At 43.7% G+C, this 15,052-nt stretch overlaps 1 protein-coding gene across 2 annotated transcripts in view; it reads right to left on the reverse strand.

Annotated features, from left to right (window-relative positions):
• Positions 1-15,052, reverse strand: part of cpeb4b (cytoplasmic polyadenylation element binding protein 4b) — a 34,954-nt gene that overhangs the window by 5,610 nt on the left and 14,292 nt on the right. Inside the window, exons 3-9 of one of the 2 annotated variants that reach the window (XM_045717359.1) lie at positions 8,732-8,822; positions 6,137-6,187; positions 4,034-4,057; positions 3,027-3,197; positions 2,044-2,133; positions 1,476-1,594; positions 70-184 (exon numbers count right to left, since the gene is read on the reverse strand). In XM_045717359.1, the coding sequence (XP_045573315.1) occupies positions 70-184; positions 1,476-1,594; positions 2,044-2,133; positions 3,027-3,197; positions 4,034-4,057; positions 6,137-6,187; positions 8,732-8,822 (661 nt within the window). The remainder of the gene's footprint in view (positions 1-69; positions 185-1,475; positions 1,595-2,043; positions 2,134-3,026; positions 3,198-4,033; positions 4,058-6,136; positions 6,188-8,731; positions 8,823-15,052) is intronic. The other variant, XM_045717360.1, reaches the window with a different exon arrangement.

Consider the following 15,052-nt stretch of genomic DNA (forward strand, 5'->3'; position numbering starts at 1 on the left):
TTGGGATGCATACTAGGACTAAAGTGCCAATGGAAACGGTGCTTTAGCTGACTAGGATCAAAAGGTTACCTGCACGGAGAGGGCGTGGCACCCCACCCACAAAGATGGTCTTCCTGGGGTCCAGAGGCTGGGAGCCGTCCATCACAAAGTCACTGTCGTTCAGGTTCCAGGGACGGATCTGGACCTGTCACACACAGAGAGACATGTTACACGTCACGTCCCGACGCCGGCCACGTCACGTCCCGACGCCGGCCACGTCACGTCCCGACGCCGGCCACGTCACGTCCCGACGCCGGCCACGTCACGTCTCGATGTTGGCCATGTCTGTCATGTTATGTCTCGATGTTGGCCATGTCTGTCATGTTATGTCTCGATGTTGTCCTGGTCTGTCATGTTATGTCTCGATGTTGTCCTGGTCTGTCATGTTATGTCTCGATGTTGTCCTGGTCTGTCATGTTATGTCTCGATGTTGTCCTGGTCTGTCATGTTATGTCTCGATGTTGTCCTGGTCTGTCATGTTATGTCTCGATGTTGTCCTGGTCTGTCATGTTATGTCTCGATGTTGTCCTGGTCTGTCATGTTATGTCTCGATGTTGTCCACGTCTGTCATGTTATGCCTCGATGTTGGTCATGTCTGTCATGTTATGTCTCGATGTTGGCCATGTCTGTCATGTTATGTCTCGATGTTGTCCTGGTCTGTCATGTTATGTCTCGATGTTGTCCTGGTCTGTCATGTTATGTCTCGATGTTGTCCTGGTCTGTCATGTTATGTCTCGATGTTGTCCACGTCTGTCATGTTATGTCTCGATGTTGGTCATGTCTGTCATGTTATGTCTCGATGTTGGCCACGTCTGTCATGTTATGTCTCGATGTTGGCCACGTCTGTCATGTTATGTCTCGATGTTGTCCTGGTCTGTCATGTTATGTCTCGATGTTGTCCTGGTCTGTCATGTTATGTCTCGATGTTGTCCTGGTCTGTCATGTTATGTCTCGATGTTGTCCTGGTCTGTCATGTTATGTCTCGATGTTGTCCTGGTCTGTCATGTTATGTCTCGATGTTGTCCTGGTCTGTCATGTTATGTCTCGATGTTGTCCACGTCTGTCATGTTATGTCTCGATGTTGGCCACGTCTGTCATGTTATGTCTCGATGTTGGCCACGTCTGTCATGTTATGCCTGTAATGATGCAAAGCCAATTCTATAGGGAGGGCAGCTGCTTGCTTATCTATCAAACATGAAGCAGTACAACTCTAGGGTGTATTACAGAAACGGCTTACCGTTTGGTTCTTAAACGGAATCAAATGTAACAAAACGGAGAGTGACCTACCCAAATTTGTCCAATAGAAACTCTCGTTTGCTAAATGTTTCGCCATATAATCGCCGTAATGAATACACCCTTGCTGCATCTTGAGCTCTTTCATAATAAGAGTTAACGAAGGAAGCAGATGGATGATGGTGATAGCACAATCCACTCACCGGCTTGTCTTTGATGGTGGGGCTGGACACACACAGGTAGAGCTTTCCGTCCTCTTCAATACAGGCTTCAATCAGGGCCTGCACAGAGCTCTCATCCTGGAACAGCAGGAAGGCATAACCTACAGGACAGAACAGACACCACTTAAACCGCCTGCACAGAGCTCTCATCCTGGAACAGCAGGAAGGCATAACCTACAGGACAGAACAGACACCACTTAAACCGCCTGCACAGAGCTCTCATCCTGGAACAGCAGGAAGGCATAACCTACAGGACAGAACAGACACCACTTAAACCGCCTGCACAGAGCTCTCATCCTGGAACAGCAGGAAGGCATAACCTACAGGACAGAACAGACACCACTTAAACCGCCTGCACAGAGCCATGTCACAGAGACCACTAGAGGACATAACTCTGATCTCTACCGTTTCATTCGCTGTCTGTTGCTGGAAATGACTGTTTTTAACAAATCAAACTATTTAGACATCAATAATAAACTCTGATAACCCATTTTGATTACAACGCTGCATGTGGCTGACAGTAAAAGGGCAGACTTGTCACGTGACTCACCTTTCGGGGGAAAGTAAGATTTGCTCTCTGCCTTGTGAGGCCAGTCCACAAAGAGGTGTCCAAAGCGACGGAAACTTGCAGTTATTTCATCTAAAAGTGAAAAAGCAAACAAAAAACATTAAACAATTGCCTCACAGCGGTGGTACTGTGATAAGGTGTGTGTCATCAGATGACTGTTCTTAGCGGGCTCTACCAGAGGGAGTCCCCGGTAACATTAGCGGGCTCTACCAGAGGGAGTCCCCGGTAACATTAGCGGGCTCTACCAGAGGGAGTCCCCGGTAACATTAGCGGGCTCTACCAGAGCGAGTCCCCGGTAACATTAGCGGGCTCTACCAGAGCGAGTCCCCGGTAACATTAGCGGGCTCTACCAGAGCGAGTCCCCGGTAACATTAGCGGGCTCTACCAGAGCGAGTCCCCGGTAACATTAGCGGGCTCTACCAGAGGGAGTCCCCGGTAACATTAGCGGGCTCTACCAGAGGGAGTCCCCGGTAACATTAGCGGGCTCTACCAGAGCGAGTCCCCGGTAACATTAGCGGGCTCTACCAGAGCGAGTCCCCGGTAACATTAGCGGGCTCTACCAGAGCGAGTCCCTGGTAACATTAAATAGGGAGATTAAAGCAGAGCAGATGGTAGCCTCAGCTGTTCTCTAGTCTTCTGCAAGCAACACTGATCACACCTGAGAGATGTCCTACACTACTTATAACACAGAATGTACTAGAACTATGCCTATTCGCGAGCCAAAGCCCTCAGGAAGCAACAGGAAACGGGCGGAAACTAAATAACACAAGACTTCGTCCGAAATTGGTCTGAGGGACTGGTCTTCAACATCAGTCACGTAACCCTGTGACTACTGGCCATGAAGATATCCACATTGTAGACCTCCACCCGATCAACCAGGTGTTCAGCCCAGTCAAAGCATCATCATAGCCTGGTCACAGCACCTCTGCCTATGTGAACGTGGTCTGCAGTGTTGTAAAGGTTACCTTCATCAATATCTGGCGGGAGGCCACCGACAAAGACCTTGCGGGAGTAACGCTCAACACGCTCCCCATTCTGGTGGGGGAAGCAGTGGGGCGAGCCAAGGCCAGGCAGGCTCTGCTCACCACGCTCGTCGTCAGGGAAACCATCCTCCATGGGGAACAGGGAAGAGTGACCTGAGGAGAGGGAGTGAGCGAAGAGAGGAGGGAAGAGGAAGAGGGGACGAGAAGAGAGAGAGGAGACAACACAGTCAGTCAATGACAAATTGCATAAAGATGTAACACAATTTAATTTATTAACACTTTTTAATTTATTACTTAGGTTTATCAACATGAATGTTATTACATGGTTAGGTATTGTATTGTCAAGCAATACTAGCTATAACAATGTGTCTATTTTCCAGTAATTCACCTGATTCAGTGAGTGCCAGAGACAGTGCTACATTAAGGCCTTCTACAAGCAGCCCTGCTGTGCTGTTTGAGAGGGACTGAGCCAGGGATACCTCTCTCTCCCTCCTCCACACCAGCCATCCCCATATCAGCTCATTTGGCTACTCGCTCAGCTGGGCGCACACACACACACACGCCTGCAGCTAAGCCTATGGCAGCAGCAAAGGCTAAATATTGTTCCCGCCCTACGTCCTGGAGGTTAAGCCACCCCAGCCTTATTCCTAACCAAGTGACAGAAAACAGAGACCAGCTTTATGGTCAATTACGTAAGAGAGTTAGCCCAGAGCCTGTACACAGAGCCTGTACACAGAGTCTGTACGCGTGTGTGTTTGTGTGTGTGGTGTACAAAAAAAATATGCAATGCTGACGACCACAACACCACAGACAAAAGCTCTTAGAGCTGAAAACCCCCAAACAACATGCCAGATCAAACACATAGACCAACAACAAACCACAACATCTACATGCAAACACATACTGTCCCCCTTCAGAAATACTGGGCATGGACGCAAAAGACCGGGTCTTTCTATGCCAGTTTGAGGGGGAAGAAATATTCAGTTTACCTCGTCGCCTCCCATAATTCCTTGCTGCATGTAAAATAACATAACACCAACAGTGACCAGGAATGACAGATATTATCCATTCTTTCATTCACAACACATGCCCTCTCCTTCTCAGTCACATCCTCCATGTGATTGGTACCATGTTGTCTCCTCAGTGCTCCAGATTGCGTGGCAGACAGATGAGCTTGTATTGAACATTCACCCCTGATTTCTTCGTTTTATATTGTGGGTTTTTCTTCTACCTTGTTGTGCTACATTGTTATTGATTACTCCATTGGTGAGCTGTCAAGAAAGGCATTTCACAGTACTTGTGCATGTGACATTAAAACTGGGTTTCCTGTGCAGTCACGTCTATACACATCTCCAGGCATACTCATGAGAATCTCAGACACACTCTCCCTTCCTAGGCCAGATACAGAGGAGGTCAGTGGAGGGTGGTTATACACACTCTCCCTTCCTAGGCCAGATACAGAGGAGGTCAGTGGAGGGTGGTTATACACACTCTCCCTTCCTAGGCCAGATACAGAGGAGGTCAGTGGAGGGTGGTTATACACACTCTCCCTTCCTAGGCCAGATACAGAGGAGGTCAGTGGAGGGTGGTTATACACACTCTCCCTTCCTAGGCCAGATACAGAGGAGGTCAGTGGAGGGTGGTTATACACACTCTCCCTTCCTAGGCCAGATACAGAGGAGGTCAGTGGAGGGTGGTTATACACACTCTCCCTTCCTAGGCCAGATACAGAGGAGGTCAGTGGAGGGTGGTTATACACACTCTCCCTTCCTAGGCCAGATACAGAGGAGGTCAGTGGAGGGTGGTTATACACACTCTCCCTTCCTAGGCCAGATACAGAGGAGGTCAGTGGAGGGTGGTTATACACACTCTCCCTTCCTAGGCCAGATACAGAGGAGGTCAGTGGAGGGTGGTTATACACACTCTCCCTTCCTAGGCCAGATACAGAGGAGGTCAGTGGAGGGTGGTTATACACACTCTCCCTTCCTAGGCCAGATACAGAGGAGGTCAGTGGAGGGTGGTTATACACACTCTCCCTTCCTAGGCCAGATACAGAGGAGGTCAGTGGAGGGTGGTTATACACACTCTCCCTTCCTAGGCCAGATACAGAGGAGGTCAGTGGAGGGTGGTTATACACACTCTCCCTTCCTAGGCCAGATACAGAGGAGGTCAGTGGAGGGTGGTTATACACACTCTCTGGTGTGTGTTCTACAGAGTAACTATCAGCTGGCGTGACTGCCTCTCTAAGACTGGTAGTACCCTCTGAACGGCATCCATGCAGAACCACCATCTGTCCTGTTGGACCAATATAACACTGAGGCTCAAGGAGGGAGTCCATGGTGGATCACCATGTTGGACCAATATAACACTATGAGGCTCAAGGAGGGAGTCCATGGTGGATCACCATGTTGGACCAATATAACACTATGAGGCTCAAGGAGAGAATCCATGGTGGATCACTGAGCTTTCAGTTGCATTTCGGCTTATGCATATCAAACTGCAGTTGAGGAAGCTGTAGCTAAAGAGATTAGCTTTAGTCTACCTTTGTAGCTACAACTAGCCTACGGTATTCGTGTCTGCATACAGGAAAGAAGTGAATCATGCACCGATTCAATATAAAGAACTATAACAGGAAATGTCACAGAATGTTTAAGGAAATACGCAACACAACACATTGAGAAATGGTTAGACTAACATCTCTAGGCAATAGGAGGTCTTTTCAAAACCAAAAAAATAAAGAACTCAAACACTAGGAGCTTAGTTCCTTCATTGCACAGGCAAAAGAGACCTGATGACTGAATGCAAATGGGATAGATACACTGCCTTAGGTGAGGGATTACACAACATTACAACGTGTTTAGCTATGCAATTTAAAATGAAATAATTTCTCTATATTACTAAATCCTTATTTAATAAATCCACATCAACCATTAAAGAACTAATGGAATAAGAAGAGTGGAACAGAGAAGGAAATCCACACTGGTGCCTCAAGAGCATGCAAAGTACAAACATGGTGCTGCTAATCTTGTTGACTACCATTAGCATGGGTTGAGCATGTAGAACACTAGTGTTAGCAAACCCTTTTTACGTACCATTTATGGGCAGAGGACTCTCTCCCCCTGGATGGGTGAATCCTAGGCGACCTAGAGAGTGGAGTGTACATCGTTAAGAGATTGTCACAATCAAACACACAAAACGAGCCCTGGTTACATTAGCCCACATCATCTATCTCTCAGCCGCCTGCTCGCTGGCACATTCCCTGTTCCTCCCGACCTCCTGCCAAATGTACTTGAGAGTTGAACTGTGCCATGCTGGGGTGCCTTGGTGGAGGGGATGAAAGGAAAACTAATAGTAAACCCATTGTGACTGGAGTGGACTAGTTTTGGGTTTCCCAGACCTTTCACCCCCCCCCCCCCAGACGTTTCACATTTTTATTAAAAAAAAATAAACTGGCACTCCCGATTCAATTAGTCAACTAACCATCAAGCCTTTGACTAATTGAATCAGGTGTGCCAGTTTATGGTTGAAACAAAAATGTGGAACATTGGGGGGGGCCCCCCGAGGAGAGGGTTGGTAGTGTTCAGTGATTGGTGTGTTCCATCACACAAATTCTCCAAGCCCCTCCCCCGCATCCACCTATTAAATCAGAGAGAATGAGAGAGCGAGCGAGCGGGCAGGGTGGTGGACCGGCTCGGTAGTCAGTGGTGACACAGACAACGTTTCAGGGAACAGAGTGCTCTTTTCAGTCAACAGAAGACAATGCTGGAATCGATTCAAAGCCACTTCTACAGTCGATTTCCCCCTCCTTCCTTTTCATCTGTTCTGCAGAGCAGCGGGGTTCATGTTTGAGGGTCGGGTCATTCTTTTCAATTAGGGGTAGGGGTGCTGCTTGGTACCCTTGGAGCTCACCCCAGTAGGGACAGCACAAAGTGGGAGCAGTAAACCCTTCATCTGTGTGGATCTTTGTAATGTAGAAACACGTTGCCCTGGAGACAGTGGCGAGATGGAATGATGCATCATAATGATGTTTTCCTCTGCATCTCTAACCCTCTGTAGCTGGCACGTAGCACTGGGAGCGTCAAGGCAATAAATCAGCTCAAACTAGACTGAGAACAACAACTCATCACTTCAGGCTCTTCGTCTCTCAGATGTTCGCCAAAGTTGTGTTTCACTGTGGTTTAACAGCTGAATACAGAGGTGTAAAAAGAATAAATGCATACACAAGCTGTGGGGGCAGTTAAACAGTAACAACACCCAGGCTACTCTAATTAATCCCTCCCCAGACAAACACCAGTTGGTCATCCTGACTGACAACAGGAACTTTCTGGTTTGGGACATTTGCATCACAAACCAAATGGACAACAGATATAGACTGCTGCGAGCGCTGTATTTACATTCCCCATAATACCATCCAATCAACAAACACTTCACAAACTGCTGCTATGAAAACTCTAAAAAGGGACAAGTAACACCTCCCACGCCACCACCATAAGGTAGATTTAGCTCCATCTTTGACATTTTTGAAAACCTTTGAAATACTTCTTATGAACAATAAGTCCAAATAAAACCAATATGCTATGAGTCCAAATAAAACCAATATGCTATGAGTCCAAATAAAACCTGTATGTAGACCCAGGGTACATCTCCTAACTTGTTTGAGTTATTGATCAATCAGAAATCAGATTTTCCGTGTCCATTTAAAACCTTTGCAAATCTACTTCACAATGGCCTACCAACTTGAAACTATAAGGTCAAAGACATTACCATGACGAACCATGTTAAGTTTGGCATTGATATCGTAAAAAATGTGGGAAACGCTTAACAATTCACTTTTTTGTGTACCGCTAATGCCTAAAATAATCATTAAAAATCTTCATGGACTAAATGTAAGATTCACTGCAAATTTGGTCTTTGGACTAAGTAAATGCATATTAGCACATACACTAATAGACCAAAAATACTTCTCATGAACCATAAATCAGATTATAACAAATCTGGAGTAACACTCAATGAATTAGCCTCTAATGACTTTGACAACGATTAGTTGCTGCATTCGAGGGCTGTCACGCTACCAACCTACAGCACTATATTTTACATTTGTCATTTAGCAGACGCTCTTATCCAGAGTGACTTACAAGAGCAATTAGAGTTAAGTGCCTTGTTCAAGGGCACATCAACAGATTATTCACCTAGTCGTCTTGGGGATTCAAACGAGCAACCTTTTGGTTACTGACCCAATGCTCTTAACCGCTAGGCTACCCATGACCCACTAGACCAAACTCCACTTCCGTCATCCTTGTGGTATTGAGAGATAAACATGGTAATGATTTCACTGATAGTTCCTACATTATATAATGCTTGCTTTGTTATCCAACTGAGCTTGTGTCCTTTCTGTCATCCTGTGAACCCCGTTCATTGCTGCTTGCAGCAATATTTCCATGTGCACTCTCTGTAGAAAAGCCTAGCCTACATAAGCCTCCACTCTTCACTTTCTAGTCCACTCTAGTGCCACTGAAAGGAAAGCTCAAATCAGCAGTCGTCGGACATGGCTGTGGGGCAGCAGACAGACGCCCGTCCTAGATGACCTTGCAGCAGATTTGAAGGACAAAAGGTTTTTAGATATGGCCGCTAGCATCAATATTGTGACCGGACATGCAATCCTGGTGGTTTTGTGATTGTTATCTTACCTTTCAGAGTATCTTGCTCGGCCCTCATGATGTCAATGAGAGAGTTCTCCAGGGAATGCATGTTGAAGCCATCAAAGGATCTGGTGCGCTCCTGTGTAAAAGAGAGATGAGAGGGCTGCTTTGAAAGTATGGAGCTGCCACTGCTTAAATGTTACATTTATTTTTATTTTGGGGGGGGGAAGAGAGATCAGCTTTAATATTGCAGAGTGCCCCATGGTGGCGGTGGGGTTATGGGCAGGTATGGGCAGGCATAAGCTACGGGCAACAAAAACAATTGCATTTTATCGATGGCAACTTGAACGCACAGAGATACCATGACGAGATCCTGAGGTCCATTTATTTGTTACGGTATCGATGACTTACATCTGTATTCCCAGTTATGTGAAATCCATAGATTAGGGCCTAATGATTTCATTTCAACTGACTCATATGAACTGTAACTCATTAAAAAAAAACTTAATCTATGAAATTGTTGCATGTTGCATTTATATTTTTGTTCAGTATACTTTCTACTGTATTTATAGAGGATGTAGTTGCTTTTGTGGTTATGTAAACCACAAATTAAATGCTGCTAAATAATTGTAACTTTAATATTTAGGTAAGAAATCATAATTTAGATTATATGTTAATCCTTTGGAGCGTAATTTGAGTGAAAAAAAAGCAGTTTTTCATTCCACCTCTAAAATAACTGATGTATCGGCAGATACAGTGCAGTCGGAAAGTATTCAGACCCCTTGACTTTTTCCACATTGTTACGTTACAGCGTTATTCCAAAATGGATTTAAAAATATATATCATTCTCAATCAATCTACACACAACACCCCATAATGACAAGATTCTCTGGTCTGATGAAACGAAAATTGAACTCCTTGGCCTCAATACCAAGCGTCACCTCTGGAGGAAACCTTGCACCATCCCTAAGGTGAAGCATGGTGGTGGCAGCATCATGCTGTGGGGATGTTATTCAGCGACAGGAAGTGGGAGACTAGTTAGGATCGAGGGAAAGATGAACGGAGCAAAGTACAGAGAGATCCTTGAGCGCTCAGGACCTCAGACTGGGGCGAAGGTTCACCTTCCAACAGAACAACGACCCTACGCACACAGCCAAGACAGCGCAGGAGTGGCTTCGAGACAAGTCTCTGAATGTCCTTGAGTCGCCCAACCAGAGCCCAAACTTGAACCCGATTGAACATCTCTGGATTAGAGGTCGACCGATTAATCGGAATGGCCGATTAATTAGGGCCGATTTCAAGTTCACACCAATCGGTAATCGGTATTTTTGGCCACCGATTTTTTTATTTTTAGACCTTTATTTAACTAGGCAAGTCAGTTAAGAACACATTCTTATTTTCAATGACGGCCTAGGAACGGTGGGTTAACTGCCTTGTTCAGGGGCAGAACGACAGATTTTTACCTTGTCAGCTTGGGGATGAAACCTTATGGTTAACTAGTCCAACGCTCTAACCACCTGCTTTACGTTGCACTCCACGAGAACCCTGCCTGTTACGCGAATGCAGAAAGAAGCCAAGGTAAGTTGCTAGCTAGCATTAAACTTATCTCATAAAAAACAATCAATCATAATCACTAGTTAAGTACACATGGTTGATGATATTACTAGTTTATCTAGCCAGTCCTGCGTTGCATATAATCGATGTGGTGCGCATTCGCGAAAAAGGACTGTCTTTGCGCCTACGTGTACCTAACCATAAACGTCAATGCCTTTCTTAAAATCAATACACAAGTATATATTTTTAACCCTGCATATTTAGTTAATATTGCCTGCTAACATGAATTTCTTTTAACTAGGGAAAATCTGTCACTTCTCTTGCAAACAGAGTCAGGGTATATGCAGCAGTTTGGGCCGCCTGGCTCGTTGCGAACTGTGAAGACTATTTCTTCCTAACAAAGACAGCCAACATTGCCAAATGGGATGATTTAACAAAAGTGCATTTGCGAAAAAAAGCACAATCTTTGCACGACTGTACCTAACCATAAACATCAATGCCTTTCTTAAAATCAATACACAGAAGTATATATTTATAAACCTGCATATTTAGCTAAAAGAAATCCAGGTTAGCAGGCAATATTAACCAGGTGAAATTGTGCCAGTTCTCTTGCGTTCCTTGCACGCAGAATCAGGGTATATGCAACAGTTTGGGCCGCCTGGCTCGTTGCGAACTAATTTGCCAGAATTTTACTTAATTATGACATAATTACATTATGACATTGGAGGTTGTGCAATGTAACAGGAACATTTAGACTTATGGATGCCACCCGTTAGGTAAAATACAGAACGGTTCCGTATTTCACTGAAAGAATAAACGTGATAGTTTCCGGATTTGACCATATTAATGACCTAAGGCTCGTGTTTCTGTGTGTTATTATGTTATAATTAAGTCTATGATTTGATAGAGCAGTCTGACTGAGCGGTGGTAGGCACCACCAGGCTCGTAAGCGTTCATTCAAAATAGCACTTTCGTGCGTTTTGCCAGCAGCTCTTTGCAATGCATTGCGCTGTTTATGACTTCAAGCGTGTCAACTCCCAAGTTTAGGCTGGTGTAACCGATGTGAAATGGCTAGCTTGTTAGCCGGGTGCGCGCTAATAGCGTTTCAAACGTCCCTCGCTCTGAGACTTGGAGTAGTTGTTCCCCTTGCTCTGCATGGGTAACGCTGCTTCGAGGGTGGCTGTTGTCGATGTGTTCCTGGTTCGAGCCCAGGTAGGAGCGAGGAGAGGGACGGAAGCTATACTGTTACACTGGCAATACTAAAGTGCCTATAAGAACATCCAATAGTCAAAGGTATATGAAATACAAATCGTATAGAGAGAAATAGTCCTATAATTCCTATAATAACTACAACCTAAAACTTCCTACCTGGGAATATTGAAGACTCATGTTAAAAGGAACCACCAGCTTTCATATGTTCTCATGTTCTGAGCAAGGAACTTAAACGTTAGCTTTCTTACATGGCACATAATGCACTTTTAATTTCTTCTCCAACACTTTGTTTTGCATTATTTAAACCAAATTGAACATGTTTCATTATTTATTTGAGGCTAAATTGATTTTATTGATGTATTATATTAAGTTAAAATAAGTGTTCATTCAGTATTGTTGTAATTGTCATTATTACAAAAAAAATATTTAAATTTAAATAAAAATAATAATAAAATCGGCCGATTAATCGGTAGCGACTTTTTTTTGGTCCTCCAATAAAATCGGTATCGGCGTTGAAAAATCATAAAATCGGTCGACCTCTAATCTGGATGGACCTGAAAATAGCTGTGCAGCGGCACTCCCCATCCAACCTGACAGAGCTTGAGAGGATCTGTAGAGAAGAATGGGAGAAACTCCCCAAATGGGGTATTGCGTGTAAATTGATGGATAAAACATTTAATTTCTCATTTTAGAATACGGCTGTATTGTAACAAAATGTGGAAAAGGTCAAGGGGTCTGAATACTTTCCAAATGCACTGTATATCAGTAATTTGCCCCCATAAAAATCTGTATCTGACCCAAAAATCCTGTATCTGTCACGCTCTAACTTGTATCACAAACCATGTTTGAGAAAATCATGATGAAACTGGTCATTGTAGACCTACACATGCCTCCTGTAAGACCTTATGATCTGTGAACCGTACATGATACAGACATCATCTTGGTGTCGTACTTCATATGTTACTATAAGAAGTATGTCTAAATTCTGAAATACTTATATAGTTAACAGAAAAAAGGCAGTTTAAAATGTTAAGAAAATGTTTTCATGTCACATACCTAGTTGAACGACTCCACAGAATGGCATACCAGAGGCCAGCCAACACACAATACAAGTCCTACTTGGTAATAATGAGAGGCTTGTTGCACAAGACTGGGAAATAATTCACCATTGACAGTATCTTTCAGCCCAGGCCAGACAAGACCATTGACAGCATCTTTCAGCCCAGGCAAGATCTGGCTGCCTGTCAAAGGACTAGAGAAGCACTTCAACTAGGCCAGAGTCCATGTTTGACAAATCCAAAAACATATTAGTGTGAAGTCTCATGTGGTTGCGTCATACATCCCATCTCCTCCAGGAAATTAAGACAAGCTGCTCCAGGTCAAATAAAATATCATGCCAAGTAGGGCTGGGCGATATGGCCAAAATATCATATGGTATTTTTCACATTTCTGACGGTACGGCGGTATTTGACGGCATTTTATGTTTTTGAATAAATAAAAGTTGTACATTTGCTTTATGAGCAGCGAGTGATCCCAGGGTGTTTTATGAGTAGTGAGTGATCCCAAGGTGCTTTATGAGCAGTGAGTGATCCCAGGGTGCTTTATGAGCAGCGAGTGATCCCAGGGTGCTTTATGAGCAGCGAGTGATCCCAGGGTGCTTTATGAGCAGCGAGTGATCCCAGGGTGCTTTATGAGCAGTGAGTGATCCCAGGGTGCTTTATGAGCAGTGAGTGATCCCAGGGTGTTTTATGAGCAGTGAGTGATCCCAGGGTGTTTTATGAGTAGTGAGTGATCCTAGGGTGGCAACACATACATTCTAAATGATTTCAATGAGTCTTTCTCCATTCTGATTGTTTTATAATGTTCAATTCAACTTCAACCTAAAACAATTTCCTGCATTTCCATCAATTTCTGCATTTCCTGCACTCATTTGAGATCATTTCCACACTGCCACGATATGGGCAAAAATACTAGGCCTTATTTTTAACCAAATGCTGCAATTGCGATTTAGATCAAAACACTTGGGTGAACTTTTGGAATCATGGAAATAGAATGTTTATTATAATTCTATAGTTAGAATATAAATAATAGTGGGCACTTTGAATACAGTGTTTGATATGACAACGAATGAAAATGTCATGGACGAGTTGTGACAGGATAGGAACCAAATTGATGTTCAGTGTTTCCTAGGGGACCCTATAATTTTGGCTACGTTAAATCTTTATTCATAAAGCCAACATATTCATGCTAGCCAGCTAACTAGCTATTAGCATTAGTGGCTAACATGATTTAGCTTATCTTGCTAAGAAAATACAAACTAGCTGTTTGCAGATGTAAGAAACACAAACTAATATTGTAATTATAGAATGCTTGTGGATTTATATTAAGATCAAAGTGGAAACCACATCGTTGACATCAACATTGTTGCATGTGCTGCACTGACCATGCAGACTGAACGCAAGTCGTGGTCAAGCAACAACAAATGCGCTCCTTGAGTGACATGGGGTGGGACTAGGTCTGAGAGAGAGAGAGAGCAGAGAGAGATGACTCAAGTAGCGGAGTAAACTATAAAAATGGACGTTACACGCGGCGTATCACATTTAACAAAACAAACATTCAAATATTGTTATATAAGATACAGTAAAACCCCAAACCGGTCGGTGCATAAATACTGGTATATAGTCAAATACGGTATACCGCCCAACCTTATGGCGGTATACGATATTTTACGATATACCAGTATTGATGCACAGACCGGTTTGGGGTTTTACTGTATCTTATAACACAATATTTGAATGTTTGTTTTGTTAAATGTGATAAGTTGTGTGTAACGTCCATTTTTATAGTGTACTCGCTACTTGAGTCATCCCTCTCCATACCTAGCCCTGCCCCCTGTTTACTCACAGAGTGTATGTCGTTGTTGCTCGACCACGAGACACTTGCGTTCAGTCTGCATGGTCAATGCAGCACATGCAACAACATTGATGACTACCATGCCGTTTTAACTTTGCTTCTTATTATAATCCACAAGAGTTCTATAACTACACTATTAGCTTGTGTTTCTTACATTTGCAAACAGGTCATTTGTATTTTCTTAGCAAGTTGTGGCTAAGTCATGTTAGCCAATAATGCTAATTGCTAGTTAGCTGGCTACCTAGCTAGCTAATAAATATACTGAGTCAGAGAAAACACAGCTAACTACACAGCCTGATATCAGTGATGGTTTAGGCCTAAATCAGCATGCTGCTTGTGAAACAGTATCTTCTAAATCAAAGAGGAATAGGCAAAGCATATGTTAGCTACATATTTAATGTAGCCAAAGATTATAGGGTCCCCTAGGAAACACTCACCAACACTTTGGTTCCTACCCTGCCATGTTAATTCGTTGTCATATCAAAAACTGTATTCAAAGTGCCCACTATTATCATCTAACTATAGAATTAGAATAAATCTCAAGTCAAATCGCAACATTTGGTTAAAAATAAGGTCTTGATTTTTTTGCCCATATCGTGCAGCTCTACGTGGCAGTGAGGAAATGATCACAAATGAGATTTATGAAAATGCAGACAATTATTTTGGGTTGAAGTTTAATTAACCAGTATA

This window comes from Salmo salar, chromosome ssa04 (assembly GCF_905237065.1).
Source record: "Salmo salar chromosome ssa04, Ssal_v3.1, whole genome shotgun sequence".
Lineage (NCBI taxonomy): Eukaryota > Metazoa > Chordata > Actinopteri > Salmoniformes > Salmonidae > Salmo > Salmo salar.